Genomic DNA, 18,718 nt, shown 5'->3' on the forward strand with positions numbered 1-18,718 from the left:
CTCACCCCCAATTTGGTTCGAATATTGAGACTTATGACAACACGGACCACCAAGAGAATATGAAAAGATTTATTTCTCACGTAATGAGTTTTCTGGGGACAACAGGACAGCTCGCAAGCAGTACTGAAAATAGCTGGAGAGAGCAAGGAGAGGCAACCGAATTTAGCTTTTATTGTCGTTAGGGGATGGGGCCGGTGTAAGTGTTCTCTCCTGCAGGCAGGGGCTTGAGCGGTTTGAACATCTGGCCAGCACCAAAGGAGGGAGCAGTTGGATTTTCCCAGTTGTGGGGTAAGACAGGAAGAGGGAGTAGTAGGGCTTAAAAGCTGTGGCAGTCAAACATTGAAAATGGAATAAGACTCTATTACATCAGGCTACATTCTGCTTAAGTAATAATCACATTTTAGGCACAGATATTTGTCTTTGGGCCGTGATTAGACTCAGTCACCTAATGAAAACAAAATATGTTTAGAACAATATGCTTGCCGCATTTCAAACCTTTCTTGGCACAGATTCTGTGCTGAGAAAGCCAGCGTGGGCCATGGTGAGCTTGTAGGTACAGAGCATACAGACTGATGACATTATGAGCGTCTCTGAATATCTAAGAAAATATTTGATGACAAGGAAGAGTGCAGCCCCTGTATGTTTTAACTTCATCTTCATTTTACGAAATTCTTTTCACACGAACTGGATGTGTTGCCCTCCTTTTCCCTCCCCTCTCCTTTCATTCTCTCTACCTCCCTCCCCAACCCCACTGCCAGTATAGAGAATAGGAAGAGAAGTATTTCCTTTATGCTCTTGATAATAGTTTTATTGTCATAAGTGGGACAATAAGCAATCTGTCCTTCTCTGGCAGACTTCATCCCGAGTAGAAATGGCTCATATCCAGCAACTCGAAACAGTAAGTCAACCCAGTTGGTTAACTTAAGGTGGGTTTTGCACTTCTGTGCACTTGTTTCTCTTGAATGTTACAGCAGGAATTTGCATTGCCAAAAATTTTTAATCCATGGTGTACTTCTGAGAATTTTTTCTTTGCCAGAGTGAGTGAGCAGTAACTCCTGGTTTGAAATGTTCCTAAGCAGTTCTGTCTTGGTTGTTGGTGTTTCTGAATGTTGGTTGTATTCATGTCTAAGAAAATTCTGACCCCTCCTTCAGGCTCTCCCTCCAGTCACCTCTGAGTGGAGAAAAGTTAACCGTTTATTTAATGAAGAGTCTGGTTAGCTTCTTAATTTTCATGTTGATAGATTTTTAAAGTGCATGAACTTTTTCCCTGTTTAGCAAAAGGGAACAGTTTTACTCCAGCTTCATCCTATTAGCTGAACAGCTCCTACTAAAAGCTCACTTGGAAGAAATTGTACACATAAAGGAATTTCCACATAAAGGAACTACCGTCTGACTTGGTGGTTCTTAACTTCATCAGATCTATAAGGGGCCTTCTGATAAAGCTACTTTTATTATCCTGAAATGAAATTGTTTGATGATATAACTTACCTACACATATTACTTTAAAAATTAGTTGTGATATATAGTATCATATAATCAAATATATATAATAAAATATATATTTCAGTCTGTATGTAATGGGACACTACTCTTCTAGAAGAGGTAATGAAATAGTCACATGTCTACAGCTGTAGGTGGAGTCACCATGACTGGGACAGTTGCAACCAGGTGCAGATGAATGGAGGCATGTAGTACTAGTGACGCAAACAGCAGAAGGCCATGCCCAGCTGACATAATTTGCCTAAATGGTGAACAACTCTTAGTTCTTGGCTTTTAAGGTGGTAGCATTCCTGGAAAATTCAATGTAAGTTGACCCGTAGCCATTGAGTTGATTCCAACTCATAGCAACCCTATAGGACAGAGTAGAATTGCCCCATAGGATTTCCAAGGAGTGGCTGGTGAATTCGAACTGCCGACCTTTTGGATAGCACCTGAGCTCTTAACCACTGTGCAACCAGGGCTCCCCAAGAAGCTTAAGGCCACATTTTTGGCCCACTTTTAATAATTATGAGCACATGCACATATATCTAGCTTTTTCCTTTTTTGGGGATTATTTTAAGTAAATTTATAAATAACTACTTGATTGAGAGGAGGAACGTATTTCTTTATGGGAATTGCCTTCTGGAAGAGTTTTACAATATCTGTTACTGGACAGGAAACCCTGGTGGCATAGTGGTTAAATGCTCTGGCTGCTAACCAAAAGATTGGCAGTTCGAATCCACCAGACACTCTTTGGAAACTCTATGGGGTAGTTCTACTCTGCCCTATAGGGTCACTATGAGTCGGAATCAACTTGAAGGCAACAGGTTTTTTTTTTTTATTGGACAATGAGCTTTTTTCCCCTTTTTTCTGGGTTTTTATTTAGAATAGGTTTCTTGAGCCCTCTGCTGGAAGCATTTAGACTTTGTATGAAGCAGTACATAGTATATGGGTGTATTACAATTCTAAATGTAAGAATATTAAAAAGAAAACAAACTGGCAGCAAACATATGGTCTTTGTTGTTAAGATCAAGTTAAAAACAGAACTGAGCAAGCAGAGCATTTGAAAAGATTTGTAGTGCAAGCAGATACTCCTTTGGAGTAGAAAAACAATGAGAACATTCAAATGAAAGGGTAGTTTGAAAATGCATCAAATGTGCTAAGTTAATTCATGGATGTTTTCTTTTTTATACTACATAAAAATCATTCATTTATATTTTATTCTAATCTCAAGGATCGACTCATTAATTTAACAAAACTTAATGAGTACCTACTCTGTGTTAGGTCTGTATTGATAAGAAAAATGCACGGTGAATGCCTTCTCTGGGTGGCTTGAACTGTTTGGAAATACCAGATGAACACACTGCTGCATTTAACAGAGCCATGGTACTTGTTAGGATCTCTGTGCTACTGACTCCCAGCCCACACCTACATTCTAGACGAGGTGTCAGCAAACGTCTTCTGCAGGAGCCAGATTGAAATATTTTGGGCTTTGCAAGCCACATAGTCTCTTTTGCAACTACTCAACTCTGCTGTTGTAGCAAGAACACAGCTAGAGACAAATACATAAATGAATGAACTTGGCTGTAATCTAAAAATACTTTATTTATCACAGTGAAATTTGAATTCCATATAGTTTTCACATGTCACCACATATTATTATTGTTTTGTTTTTTCCTCAGCTCATGGGCCATATAAAAGCAGATGGCAGACAGATTGTGGGCTGTAGTTTGTCAACTAGGCTCATATATTTATCTCTCTGCTTGACCATCTTCTGTTTGTGTGACCAATAGGCATCACAAATTTAACGTTCCATCCTAAAATGGAACTTTGATCTTTCCCACTAAACCTGTTTCTTTGTTTTACTGTTGTCAGTTGATGGCACCACAAATCTACCCGGTTGGTCAAAATTTGGACTGTTTAAGTACCATGGCAAAGGTAAACTTTGTTTGTCTTATTCATGGCCATACCCAGTGCCTTGAAAGGTGGGAACTCCGAAAAAAACTTGTTGATTGAATGGATGAATATCTCTGCCCTCAGTTTCCTCATATGTCACATGGTGATAATATTTACCTTGCAAGGGAGAATGGTGTAAGGGAAGAGATAACGTATGGAAGAGTCCAGCATGGTACCTGGTACATAGTAGACAGTAAGCAAATGCTGGAAGTAGGGGTTGTTATTTGTGAAGTAGATTTATTTTTTCATGGAATTAGCAACGGTAACATAATAGCTACATTTTTTTTAACCATATAAAACATGCCAGGCATTGTTCTAAGAATTTTACATAGCTTATCTTCTATCCTTGCACAAACACTATGAAGATAGGTAGCAGAAGTCTCCCATTTCTTTATAAGACAACACTGAAAGCAAATGTGTCGTTGACTTGCCCAAGGTCCTATAGCAGACACAAAAGCCTTATAAAGCCAGTGCTAGGAGTACCCTAGATGAACATGGAATTGGACATTAATGACATAACTTTTCATCTGAAGAATTATGTTGCAGATTCCTTCAGTGAAATTAGACATCCCCAGCCAAGTGCTCCTATAGCAGTCTGTGCCCACTGCCATCTTGGTGTTAACTACACCACACCATATTAATCCCACTTGCCTCCTTTCTTCTCTGTACTTGAGCACCTAGCAGTGACATAATAGTGTAGTTGTTGTTGTTGTCCATTCCGACTCATGATGATCCTGTGTCTTACAGAGTAGAGCTGTTCCACAGGGTTTTCTTGACTGTAGTCTTAAGGAGCCCTCGTGGCACAACTGACTCAATGGCCCCTAACAATACCAACAACCATCTTAACAGAAGCAGATTGCCAGGCCTATCTTCCGCAGTACCGCTTGGTAGGTTCCAACTGCCAACCTTTGGGGTAGCAGTTGAGAGCAAACCCTTTGCGCCACTTAGGAACCTTGACATAGTGTTGTTGTTGTCTGTCATTGAGCTTATTCTGACTCAAAGCAAACCGCATATGACAGAGTAGAACTGCCCCATAGAGTTTCCTAGGCTGTAATTTTTACAGGCTCAGATCTCCAGTTCTATTCATTCTCTCAGAGACCTTCCATCTTCAGATAGCAGTATTCTAAACTAACATTTTCTCTTGGGTCATGCTAACATTGAAAGAAACTAAAGCACTACGGTACAAAAATCCCTGTTTCCATCACACTTGAAAGAGTACTGGTTATACAAGTAAGCTTTAATAATTAATTTGGCTTTTCTTATACTCTGTAATGTCTTTCATGTTTCATTATATTTTAATTGCTGGGGCTGACTCTTTCTCTTAGTTAAAACCTATCAAAAATTTGTTCTGCATTTTTAAATAATTAAGCCTCATTTTTTCTTAGGTGATGTAAGTATATATAATTTATCCTTACATTTTGTTAAATAATGTATTTTATTAATTTAACCATAATGCAGAAAACTATGTAGGAAATGTCTAGCTGAGAGAACTATTAAGTTTTAGAGCTTTGAAATGCCAGAATCCTGCTAATGCAGAAGGGACCAAGAGGAAAGGATGTTTGCTCCTACAATACAAAAGGACCAAGTGGACAAAATGTTCATCACCCTATTGCACGTCCTAAAATAGGAAAGGAAGAACTAATTTCCATAGCAGAATCTATAGACTGAGAAACCCTTCTCTAAACTGCATTATGATAATAAATGAAATTGCTGCTGGGCCGCGTGTAGCCTTCCTGTAATGTAATATTTGTGTCCTTATCTACACTATGGTGTTTTCTTGGCATCTTAGGAAAGGCTGTGCTTTTGTAACCTTAGAAATCTCAAGTGAACCAAATGAGAATGTATAAACTTGTGGAGGCAAATACTAGAATCGCATAGTGATTCTCATGCCTTTCTATTTTACTAGGATTTTTATTATTTTTTTTAACATTATTTTGACATACTTGGAAATTAAATCTGATTTTCTTTTTTTTCCCATATCCTCATAGTTGGCAAAGTTGATTGATTTTTTTCTCATAAATTGAAAATAAAGTAGTTTTTTAAATGTTTGATATTAAGATCTTTTAGAAATTTATACAAGTGGACTATGTTGTTTCGAAGAGAGCCACCTGACAAATTTGTGGCTTAAGGAATCAATAGAGTCACAAATTTACTGTATACAACACCCAACCCAAAGATTACCTTTACTTCAATGTACTATTACAGCCGTCAGTTGAAATGTCTGTTGTGTCCTTTTTTTCGAACTCTTTCAATTGGATAACCCCTAACGAGGCTTTTGATATCTTCTAACATTTTCCTCAGGAACAGTATCTTTCAAGCCTGTGAATTTCTTTTGTAAATAATTCTGGAACTGTTGCATTAGGAGTGCTCCTCTTAGATGCTCAGCGACAATGAGTATGAAATAGGATGAACCCTGCCAGCAAGATCTCATAGTTAAGACATGCATAATTCATTCAAAGCAAAAGCACCTAGTTGCATGAAAAAGGAACAGATAATAAAAAAAAATAGCTAACATTTATTGAGGACTTACTATAGAGATACTAAGCTAAGTACATGACCTCTTTGATTGCCTACCCAATATCCATTTTAATTTGGGACAGTAGTGTACCTAGCCATAAAAACTCAGTTTCCAGGTTTTTTTTTGCAGCTGTGGTTAGCCACATGACATAGACTTGGCTAATGAGATGTAAATGAAAGTCTATATGGCAGAGTTTGCTGGCACTCTGTTGTTTTTCTGATAAATAATGACGGACTCAGCTGGCATATGCTTTTTGTTCTCTTTGCTGTCTCTCTTTTCTGGAATTCAGTGACAAGGCTTGAAGATATGGCCACCATTTTGTGACCATGAAACCATGGGCTAAGCTGACCAAGCAGGAAAATACAGGAACCCTGGTTTCTTGAATTCCAGGCTGCCTAATTTACCTTTTGTGAGAAAAATAAACCCATCCCTGTTTGGACTACTTTGTAACATGTAGCCATACATAAGTATAATGATACAATGTATTTTCTCTTTTTTTTTTCCTTAGGTAGTCTTGTGTGGGATGTATTTTCACTGTGCAAAAAAGGACACTGAAGCACACAGAACTGAGTAGTTTTCCCCAGCTCATTCTGCTAGCAAGTGTAGAAGCCAGGATTTGAGCTAAGGCATTATGACTTCAGAGCCCATAGGCTTAATTCAGCAGACATCTGTGGCGGTTTGGAAGCTTGGGAGATGAATTTCAACTGGGGTTTGGGGGAAAGATTTGCCTAGGAAGTGGACTTTGAGTTGGATCTTGAAGAATGGCCAGGGTTTGGACACATGGCGATGGAGAAGAGGAGTAGGAGGGTATTTAATGTGGAGAAAGAAGAAACGATGCCTGAGTGTGAACAGTGAGCTACTGGCTTCAGCAAAGGGACCGTAAGGTTAAATGGTTGGAAATAAGCTTTAAAAAGTAGGATGGGGCCACATCATGAAGGTTTCTGAATACAAGGCTGAAAAATTTCAACCACATTCTTAAATTTGTACTTGATTTATGGAAAACTGCTAAATTCTAATCAGTATTGCTCAGATGGGGCACTTCAGGAATATTTATAAACATTTCCCAATATCATAGAAAAATTTAGAAAATATAAGTTGTATATTCTATTATTCTTACTTGAATTTTTTTTTTTAAATAAACTTAGGTTGTCAGTTATAGAGGTACATGAATAATTTAGAAAATCCTTTTGCCTTAAACATGGGCGCCACCTTGTGGACAAAGAAAACCCTGGCGTAATTGTTCTGAAGCAAAAACTAAATGCAAAGCAATTTCTCACAGTTAGATTTTATGTCTCATATTCTGTCTGTAAGTCTCTCAAGAAGAACCTTGTATGAAAGGTCTGATGGTTCTTGAAGATTTCATCATTTAAAATTTATTTCTGCTGTTGTATTCAATTTGCTTCGCAGTTTATAAGTTTTAAATTGTGATAATTTGCCATTTTGCTATACTATACAGAAAAAAAGTCACAAAGAAGCAGTACACAGAAACTGTTTTAATTTGAAAATATTCTTATAAATGATGCTGTTGTTGTTAGTTGCTATCAAGTCAATTCTGACCTCCATGGTGACCCCATGTGTACGATGTAGAACTGCTTCTTAGGGTTTTGAAGGCTGTTACCTTTTGGAAGCAGATCGCCAGGCCTTTCTTCCGAGATGCTTTTGGGTGGGTTTGACCTGCCACCTTAAGATGAGCGCTTAACTGTTTGTGCCACCAAGGGACTGCAAAAATGATATTAGGCTACTTTTAATTTGCAGTTGCTCATGTGCTTGTGTTTGTGCGGGCACGTGTGTGTATGTGTGTGTGTGTGTGTTTCTAAAGACCTTAGTTGTCTGCCTTTACCGTCGTCAACTCCTTCAGCCTTCTTTATCTACAAACCCAGAAGTATGTAATTTAAAAGTCTCGTAAAGCAAGAAATTAGGAAGATAGCCTTGAAGAGTTGAAGATACAGTATTTTCTAAAGATGCCAACTCACTGGTTCACAAGCAGAAAAAAGGTCACGCTCAAAACTTGTCACGGCTGTTTACAACAGTCCCTTCTTATTGTTGTTGTTAGGTGCTGTCAAGTTGCTTCTGGCTCATAGTGACCTTATAAGACTGTCCTTAGCAGCAGCTAATCCATGCAGCAAGGTGGAAGTAAGAGGGAAAATAAAGAACAAAACAGAATTAAGAGAGTGGATGTGCAGTGATGTGTGAGAACAAGCTGAAGAATAAGGGCAGAGAAGACTTGTGGTGGGGTGTTCTGTCCCTGATCCCCACACCCAGAGCCCGTCCAGGTGTGCTCTGGGCTCTGACCAAGGTGACCCAGCTCATCATGCTCTGTGCAGACTCTCACCTCAGGGCCTACACCTCGCCTCCTTCTTGAGGGCCTCACGCCCTGCCTGAATATATTGCTGCAACCAGGAGCCCCAGTCCTATTCTAGTTTGGAGGAGCTTCCTTAGAGATGATGCATATTAAACTGTCCACTAACTACCTACTTGGATTGGTGGGCAGAGGACATATTTGGACAGAGTATTCAAGAGGTGACAGCTACCAGTAGGGCAATTGGACCATCTCATGACTGACTTCTGATATAACAACTCTCACTGGACATCTTTAGAGACCCCCACTTTCTACTGCAGTTATGGATTTATTCCTATTACTATTGTCACACCACCCAGTGCCACACTGACCCCAGTGCTTACTCCTATCTGGCCAAAGATGGGTATAGAGTGTCAGCCTTTGGGGCAGGGTCAGCTGTGGATCCTTCCCCTCATTTCACATGACCTTGTCCTGCCACAAGCTGCAAGAGAGATGCCTGGGCCTGACCCAGGTGATGAGGTTGTTGTGTCCACCTCCTGTATTCTGTCACCAGGAGGTCAGGTGTGGTGGGTGGTAGGGACAGATTACTCCCTACAGGTGACCCTGTGGACAAGACAAACTCTTGCCCCACCTTAAGCTGGCTCCTGATTGTATCAAAGCCCTTTTGTGAAATCTGGAGAAATTCCAATTCTGCCTTAATCGAAGCAGGTAAGGCTTGTTGAGGAAAGTGGCAATGTCTGCCTAGTTTGGCGTCTTTAAGGGTTTTCACCTTCCCTAATGGATTTTGGACCACCAAACTCTACTCATCCTGCATTTTCTTGCTCTGCTTTGTCTGTAAAACCTCTTGACTTGTCCACTGTTTATGCCCCTCCAGTTCGATGAGTGATTGGATGTCTCAAGCCACCAACGTTAGCTCCCGCTGTGCTCTCAGCCTGGGTTTTAGGAGGCACCCTCCCTTCCCGTAGGTTGTCCTCAAGTGACCCTGTCTGCTGTCTGGTCTGCTTTGAGCACCGCACTGCATGGTTATGAGTTTCTTAAAGGCCTAAATGTAACCAACAAATTCTTGCAGCACTTACGTTTAGTTGCCTTCATTGTCCTCCATAAATGTGGGTGTTTGAGATCCATTCCTTCTACAGAAGGCTATACTTTTGGCCAGTTCACCTAGGCAAGTGATGTTGTTGTTAGATACCTTTGAGTCAGCCCCAAATCATGGCAACCCAACGCACAATGGAAGGAAATGCTTCCGATCAAACCATCGTGATCCTTGGGGTTTTCAGTGGCTGGTTTTCAGAAGCAGATGATGAGGCCTTTCTCCCTATTCCATCTTAGTTTGGACTAAACCTGTTTAGCATCATAGCAACACACAAGCCTCCCCGATAGACAGGTGATGGCTGCACATGAGGTGTGTTGGTCAAGAATTGAACCTACATCCCCCGCCTGGAAGGAGAGAATTCTACCACTGAACCACCACTGCCCCCCCGCCACCCCGTGATAGATAAATTCACCATCTTGTGGAGATCGAACCTCTTTGTATTCCTGCCCAAGCACAAATTCTCTGAAAAGTATGTGAGAACAACCAGCCACCAAAGATCAACAGAGCTGAATTTAAAAGACTCAAGTGCAAGCGGAGGTGGCAGACACTGATCCTGTTCCCGTGAGCAAGAACCAGCTGTACTGGTTGGGTTTCATCTTTCAAACTGCTCCTGTTCAAAGCATGTAGGAATTTTCTGTGCCACAGTATATTTTAGAAAAACTCATGTCATAATGAGAAGAGAACAACAACAACAACAAAACGACAAAAACAATCCCAGTGTGGGTTTCTCACGTGAATGTTTCTCAAGGCGAGCCTGCTGGACATGTTACGCAAGATGTAGAATATTCATCCTGTCTCTCTGTGATATCTATCTTTGTGTTTGGCATTACCGAGCCTCGGAGGTTATCCTGAATGCCGGTTGTGTGAAATGAGCGCAACTGACAGGTTTTAAAGGCTAAGACTAACCTTTCTAATCCATCTATTCCCCATTCTCTGCCTTAGGCTATGCCCTCCTGCAAGAGAATACTACATCCTTGCTCCTGTGAAGGCAGCTGCACTCATTTTCTGAATGTCAGTCAAAGCCTCCCTCCTAGAGGAGTTGGAGAAATTCAGGTTTCTTCTTCCGAGTAGATGGAAAAGGAACTATAGAGAATTTTTAGAATAAGAGTGAGCGTTGGTGTTTTTGCCTCATTTGGTTAAGTTTCTAACATTAATTCACTAGTTAAGAAATATAATTTATAGTCTGTTTTCCTCTTTCCTCGTATGTTAATCAATTTAATTAATAAAATTAATTCTGAAATAAATATGTATATATAAACAAATATGTTGTTATTTGCTGTTGAGTCAGCAATTTATGTACAGCAGAATAAAATGTTGCCTAGGTCTGCACCATCCTCACAACTGTTCGTACGTTCAAGCCTATTGTTGCAGCTACTGTGTCAGTCCATCTTGGGGAGGATTGTTGACAGTGCATCTTATGAAATTATAGACAAATATACTCATCAATAATTTATTGTTAAATAAATTCATCAATATTGCATGACGGCTATACGGTGGGCGTTCTAAGTGCTGGGGTTACAAAATAGACTGAGTCCCTGCCCCCTGGAACTTACGTCCCAGTGAGTGGAGAAACACAAAATAATCCAACAGCCAAGTATGTAATATGTCAAGAGGTGGTAAGTGCTATGAAGAAGAATAAAACTGAATAAGGGGTTAGGGAATGAAGGGGTGATGAGGCGTGAGGTACTGTTTACATAGGATGGTCAGGGAAGGCCTCCCAGATTAGATGGTATTCGAGCAAAGCTCGAAGAATGTGAGGGCACGAGCAATGCTGATACCTTGAGGAAGAAAAATCCAGGCAGAAAAAACAACTAGACATAAGGATTGAAGTGCTCCACACGTTCAAGCAGTAGCAAGACAGCCCATTGTGGTGGTGAGAGAGGTGATGGGGGGACCTCTGAGGTTGTAGCAAAGGCTTTGCCTTTTGTTTTCAGTGAGCTGGAAAGTCATTGGAGAGTTTTGAATAAAGCAGTTTGGCTGTTATTTTTTAAAACAGTGCAAGAGGGCAAAGGGGGAAGCAGTGGAACTAGTTAGGAGGCTGTTACAGTAAGTCTAGGAAGGCAGAATGAATTGTACTAGAGTGATAATGGTGAAAGAGATGAGTCGTGGTTGGATTCTGGAGCTATTTTGAAGGTAGAGCAGTCAAGAGTGACTGAAGGATCAGAAGTGAGGTGTGAGAAAAACAAGAGGAGTCAAGGATGACTCTGGGGCTTTAAGCTAAATAACAGAATAGAGTTGTTAAGTGTTCACATGGTAGCATTGGAGTAGAAGCATATTTGGTGGTTGGTGGATAGGATCCAGAGTTTGGTTTGGGACATGTTTAGTTTGAGATGCCCATTAGACATCCAGGTGGAGAGGCTGAGTAGGCAGTTGAAGGTAAGAATCTGGAGTTGAAGGAGTGAGGTTGAGACTACAGAACAAATCCAAGTGTCATCAGTATATAAAAAAAGAAAAACCAAGCCCAGTGCCGTTGAGTTGATTCCAACTCATAGTGACCCTGTTGGACAGAGTAGAACTGGCCCATGGAGTTCCCAAGGAGTGCCTGGTGGATTTGAACTGCTGACCTCTTGGTTAGCAGCTGTAGAACTTAACTACTACGCCATCAGTATATAGATCATTTTAAAGCCATGAGATTACATGATATCTACAGAGTGGGTGTAGAGAGAGGAGAGGTCTGAGAACTGAGCTCTGGGCATCTCCAAAGCTTAGTGGTTGGAAACGAGACTGAGATTGAGTGGCTAGTGAAGTAGAAATATAACCTAGAGGAAGTGTTGTCCCAGAGGCAAGAAAAGAAATTGTTCCAAAGAAGAGAGTAATCAACTTTGCTAATTGCTGTGGGGTTGTTAAGATTAAATACTGAGAAATGGCCATTGGTTTTGGAAACGTGGAGGTCACTGCTGACCTACACAAGAGCATTTTTATTGGAAGAATGGGAACAAAACATAACAGGGGCGAGTTTAACAGACACCAGAGCAGAGAAAATGGAGACAGTATTATGGCTTTCTTTCTACTTAGTTGTGAGGAGTGGTAGAGTGAACGACTAAGTCAGTGGGTCTCACATGTCTCTGTGTATCAGAACCACGTGGCTTACACTCCTTATGCATCAGAACCACATGGAAGGTTTGGTGAAACACCAATTGCTGGGCCCCACCCTGGAAGTTTCTAAGTTAGCAGGTCTGGTGAGGGCCCCATGAATTTGCAGTTTTCCCCAGTTCCCAGGTTATGCTGATGCTCTTGGTCCAGAGACCATACTATGGTGATCACCGGGCTTAGAATATAGGGCAGCATGGCTGGGACACCACTAAAGGACTACTTATGCCTGGCAATCATGCATTTAAAGTGAATTTTGTCAACATGGCTATGTGTTTTTCTCCAGCCATGTTCAGTAGCTCAAAAGATGGCAAAAGTAGGCAGATAATTGGACTTAACAACAATAACAGGAAAAAAGAAAAAAACGAAGAATCAGTATTACTAGGATAATTGGAATGTTTTGCTTCTTTGTGATGCCTTTGAATTTTGAAAATAGTATTTGTGTAGCTTTTATTTTAAATAGAAAGGATTAGAGAACCTGAGATTGAGAAAGAGAAAAATGAAAGTTTGTGGCAAAAAGTTCACTGTTGGAGGATTTAGAAGTAAAAAGGGGAGTAATAGTTGCCTCCGGTCTTACATTGCCAAGAGAAACAGAAACCCCCTTTCCCTAAAATACCCGTTAGCCATAACATTTTTATGATCTACCAAAAACTAAAGTTCTGAGATATACTTTGAAAAAGTAATACGTGGTGTTTTACATTTTATAAGATTACACCATAGGTTGAAACAGGTTGTGAAAATAACTACATTGAATTTTAAGACTGTAAGTATTCGTATTGTTCTTTGAAAATGTTCATATCACCTACAAAAAATAAGTGGTTTAGTGCAGAGCTTTACACACAGGAAATGAGACTTGGCTAATACAGTGAGGAGAGAACTTGAACGGTTAACATGAGTGCCTCAGCTCATTAATCTGAAGAAAAAGAGGAGGCCCAACTTCTATTTTAAGGAGGTGTATTAGTTCAGATATAATAGGTTAAGAAGAAATTTAAATATGGTGAAGTATATTTATCTGTTAGCAAGTATATATTAGTCTTTTGATGTAACTGATAGTTTTCTTTTTATTAAAAAACAAAACAGATTTTGTTGGAGCCAGGCGTGATCCAGGATGTGTTAGCTGCTGGCAGTCACCTACAGCTGTTGGAGCTTCTCAATTTATGTTCCCACTATCTCATCCAGGTACGTGAGCTTGCGTCCTGCTAGTAATATACCCACCACATTCCTTTCCCCTGCAGCCATAAGCTGTGCCCTACCAGCCGGAGCCCAGTGACAGGTAAAATGCCAGCCTAGCCCACTTGGAGGGGCTGTGGTCTGTGGGTACCATTTCTCCAGGACACAAGCTGAGAGGCAAGAGAACAGCAGCAGCTGTTGTGTCTTATCCCGGAAGTGGGCATTTCCCCCCACCCTCCGGGCATACCCCAGGTCGCCAGTATACTGGGGCAGGTCCTGGGGCAGTGGCACTGAGAAGGGCTCTGGTCTGGAGCGGTATTTCTGGTTGAGGATATAAGTAAAAATGCATGAAAAGTTGGATAGTCATACAAGATTAATGTAACAGTAGCTAATATAAGACAAAGTCATATATAATTTAATTACCATGTAGATATCCCAGGCAGCGATGAATGATCTGTGCCTTCTTCCCCTGATTTGCTGGGATGGCCAGAAAAGTCTTCTGAGGAGACAGGAAAGGAAACTCCCATACACTGAGCACCTACTGAACGTTCACAGACGGTTCATGTTCAGTCCTCCCAACTTTGTGCATTTTTATATATGAAAACTCAGAGGTTTGAAGTGTACTTACCTTGCTTGCACTAATATAGCTGGTGGGTGACAGGCCTTCTGATTCCAAAGATCTTTTTTCCCCTTGGGTGAAAAGTATTTGGTTAGGTGGGAAGATATGGGACATCTTAGTTCTATTATTTTTATAGATAGTCAAGCACTAATTTCCTATTTTAAAATCCTCCCATTTCCCCCACTAGGATAACATTTACTTGCATTTATTGTAGCATTATAACAAAAGTAAAAATAAATTTGAAAGCAATAACAAATTCACCCAGTTCCATGTTATTCTTGTGCATGTGGCATTATATTAGTGAGTAGAAAAACCCTGTTTGTTTTCCAGCCCAACTTCTTTCTTTTCCTTCCTAATCCTTCCCTCTAATTCTAAATATGGAGTCCTGGCGGTGCAGCGGCTAAGAGCTAGGGCTGCTAACCAAAACGTTGGCAGTTCGAATCATTGACTTCTGTTACCTGTTCCCGCTTGAATAACATTATATAGTTTACAAAGCTTTCTATTGTATCATCTCATTTAATCTTCCCAGCAACTCTGGGAAATGGGAACCCAGTGCTTTCCAGGCAGACAGCGGCAGGAATGTCAGCCATGTTCACCTAAGTAGCAATTCAAATACAGTATATGAAATTTGTATCATTATCTCAGCACATTTCATCTAAGTGCAGATGTTTAGCTGTTTTTGTCTTATTTTCCTTTCCTTCCCCCTCAATACTGTTGGGTGGCATGGTAAAGCTGTTTTTAATCCCTTTCTGCAGGTAGCAAATGGAAATAACATAGAAAGGTTACAAAACTTCAGAGGTGTATGTTTGACTTGTGAAATTGAAATTATTTTCGTTTGATATTTCTACATCAAATATTACAGCTTAAGCTTTAAGCTTCATCACCCAATTCACTTTTTCCATTTCAGATAATAATCAGTGATATATGTTGACAAAAGTTTGCTTATAGTGTTAATTGTCATGATGCACACTATAAATGGGGTGTGTGTGTGTATGTATGTGTGTGTTTCTATACCTATCATTTTCTGTAGCTGAGAATTCCAGATGGAGATCAAAAGTTTATGCGTATTTCCCCAACCCTATCAGATGAAAGTGTTGAGATGCCATGTGACTTGTATACTTTGGAATTTGACTCTTGTGGTTTGTTATTTTGCAGAGACAAAATTGTAACTTGGGCAGAGAGATGTTTTGGGTACAGTTGCTATTACTGAGGCTGGTTGAGCAGTGGTTGACACTTTCACTTTCCTTTTCACCTGTATATTTTCATTTTATTCTCTTATGTAACTTTACTTTTCCTTTTTATTTGTGATCATTGTAAGATGTTCAACTTGTAGAAGGAAACTTTGACTACAGAACCAAAACCATGTATATACAGGGATCTTCATTACTGCAGTCTTTTAAAAATATATCCCCTGCCTTTCTCTCAGCATTATAAAACCCCCAGACTAGATCAGTTGGCTTTGATATTTTGACAGTCTTTGATTTACTATTTTTAGTATTATTGATCAACTGATTTTAAATTTCATATTGGACCTTTTGATTGAGTATATAAAAATAAATTTTTGTTGAAATAGAAAATTTCCAGTGCTTAAAACTTACCTAGATATTGTGTCCCATCAATCAAGACTAATATATTCTCCAACCTTGTTTCGTATTTTTTCCATTTGGGAGAGTCTGAAACCATTCCCCTCACTAAGATGTCTGGCATTGTTTGGTTGTTCTCAAATCTCCATTATTTCTTTGGTTTCTCTGCCAGAGGTTAGGAAGGATACTAGTACCAGTTGGCGTCAAGTTGATTCCAACTCATGGCAATCGCATGTGTATCAGAGTAGGCCTGTGCGCCATAGAGTTTTCAATGGCTGAGTTTTTGGAAGTAGATTTCCAGGCCTTTCTTCTGAGGTGCCTCCAGCCTTTCAGTAAGCAGCCAAGCATGTTAACTGTTTGTACCACTAGCCCCTACTATAATACCCCCTATTATCTTTCAGTGCTCATTATAAAGCATGTCTAAGGAGGACCCCTTGGTGGAAGCTCCACCAACCTCAGCCTTGGCCTGAAGCTTCTTTGTACACACATGAAGGCTGCTGCTGCTGGACTTTGTATTGTATCCCCTGAAAGGGATGCATTAGGAAGCACTTGTATTACTGAAATTGTCTCTTTTTTTGTAGTTAGCTTAAAAAAAGTATATATATAGCTTACACCATTTTGTTCCACTGCTCCCAAATAGCATATTTTATTGTTTGATTAACAAATATTCTTTGTGTTCTCTGAGCATCACAGTCTTTATTATGATATTAAATGTACTGATAAGAAAAACAAAAACATTATGTAGACTTTTTGAACAAAACCACCAAAGTGGTGAACAAACAGACTTTGTTTGAGAGGAATAAACTTCTAGTATCTATTCCTAGGCAGCAGGTGGCAGTGTGAATCCACCAGAATTCCATAGTTAATTTAAAGCAAAAATCAGAAAAAATGAAAAGAAAAATTATTTATTTGGCTACATATTAGTCTTCTGACCCAATCAGTAAAAAAGTCATTATTCACACCACACTGGGCAATATGCATTGTAATTTTTAACAAATAATAGGAAACTGTTAATGTGCTCACAGGAAAGACAGTTTTGTCTTGGGCTGCTGTGGTCATTTATCACGCATTTTGTGAAATCACTCATTTGTTCTAATTTGAATGTAAATGACTCTAAGGTTTTACAAATAAGGTGACAGACTCACATAAATGTAATTGCAGGGTTCATCTCCCTCTTTTTATATATCACTCATTAGTTTATGAATTAAATACATCGTATTAAACCAGGGGCATGTCCAATGATGATATTGTAATGGCAAATTACTCTATGCTATTAGAGGTGTATTTTTTATTCATGGACATTAATTTGTCATTAAGCGGCATTAGTTTAGCACTTTTATGTGAAAGACGTGACCTGAAAGAGGAGACGTGCTGCTGTGATCTGAGAGGAAAGGAACACCAGCACTATGTATAGGTGGAGCGTTTCGTCACTATAAAGAAAACACAGAGGAGGGTTCGTTTGATTTTTTAAAAATTATTATTATTCGTTTTGTTTTCTGCTTTTACAAACATTAAAGATCAGCTTCCCCAGATTGAAGGCCCTGTTGTGTTTACCATGAGCACGTCTGGACTTCTAGTAAAGCTAAGCCAAAATTCTTACTATAAATCATGCAGAAGCCAAGAACGTACAGGGAGCGGGAGGGTGGAAGCAGTTTCCTGCTCTAAATCTCCATCTGTGACTGATGCTTATTAGTCATCCCTTGTCTTCATTTAGTTTTACACTAAGTGGGTTACAGGGAGAATTAGTCATTCTCTCTCTTCAGTGAAAGTACAAAGGTTGAAAGAATGTTATTGTCTCATGAGGGTATTAGGAAGAATTCTGGATAATTTTTCTCCTTTAAAATTTTTTTTTTAATTCTTTTGCATAAACAGCAGTTTAACTGTTGTTGTACAAAGAAGGTGGTTTTTCTGCTTTCAACTTTGAGGTGCACTTGATCCTTGAAACAGCTTTGCGGATGTTGGAAGTAACTGAGCGTTGCTTTTGAATTATTTTCTGCACCATTTAGTGTGGTTCAAAAATGTCTTACAAACCCCAGTTACACTGCAAGGCTCCTGAGAGCAGGGATCACGCCCTTCACACCTGTTTGCATCTTCCTTCACTTCACACTGCAAGGAGCTCAATCAGTATTTATTAGCTGAGGGAACGGATGGCGCATCCATTAGTTATCACTGTGTTTTAGAACTTGAGATTTTTATATTACAAGAAAAATATATCAGTAAGTCAGTCTCCATTACTTTTGCCTATTGAATAAATTTTTTTTCAAGTAAAAAAACTTTCCATGGGCATTGTATTTGGCATCGAGAATCTTATATACTTTCTAGTATTATAATAAGTTATCATTTTTAAAGTAATACTACAAAAAGTTATACCTTATCTTTTCTAAACAATATATTTTTATAATTTTAGTTACTAAATTAACAAATACCTCTTAAATACATGATAAATAGTGGATGTTTTTTTTTTTTTTTTCAGAATAGAATAATTTACTCCCAAGATTGAGAAGAAGTTATAACTCATGCTCGTTTTTCTCCAACACTGGCTCTTTTTTTTTGCACATTAGGGAAGACAAATGATTGTACCCACATATATATTTAATATGCCCATAATCAAATAACTAACTGTATGCCATTCCAGAGTTTACTAGAGTTAATAATCTTGTGTTTGGAGAAAGCTAAAGTACAAAATTTGGAAAATATATTATAATGGTTTAATCTTTTGGATTTTTTTTTTTAAATCAATGAAAATGATCAGAAAGGGTGGAAATGTATCAGACCTATGAAATCATAGCTGACTATTAATTACTTGTTCAAATCAAGAGTATTTGCTATCTAGCATGGGTAAACCGGACTATGATATTTGCCAAATATCATTAATATTTGGCTCTGAAATGTATAGTAAGATCTTTTAGCA

The 18,718-nt window shown here is 39.2% G+C and overlaps 1 protein-coding gene across 2 annotated transcripts in view; it reads left to right on the forward strand.

Moving 5' to 3' along the window:
* Positions 1–18,718, forward strand: part of KLHL32 (kelch like family member 32) — a 227,508-nt gene that overhangs the window by 124,015 nt on the left and 84,775 nt on the right. For both annotated transcript variants that reach the window (XM_049897499.1, XM_049897505.1), the window contains exon 5: positions 13,516–13,614. In XM_049897499.1, the coding sequence (XP_049753456.1) occupies positions 13,516–13,614 (99 nt within the window). The remainder of the gene's footprint in view (positions 1–13,515; positions 13,615–18,718) is intronic.

Source organism: Elephas maximus, chromosome 1, assembly GCF_024166365.1.
Source record: "Elephas maximus indicus isolate mEleMax1 chromosome 1, mEleMax1 primary haplotype, whole genome shotgun sequence".
NCBI lineage: Eukaryota > Metazoa > Chordata > Mammalia > Proboscidea > Elephantidae > Elephas > Elephas maximus.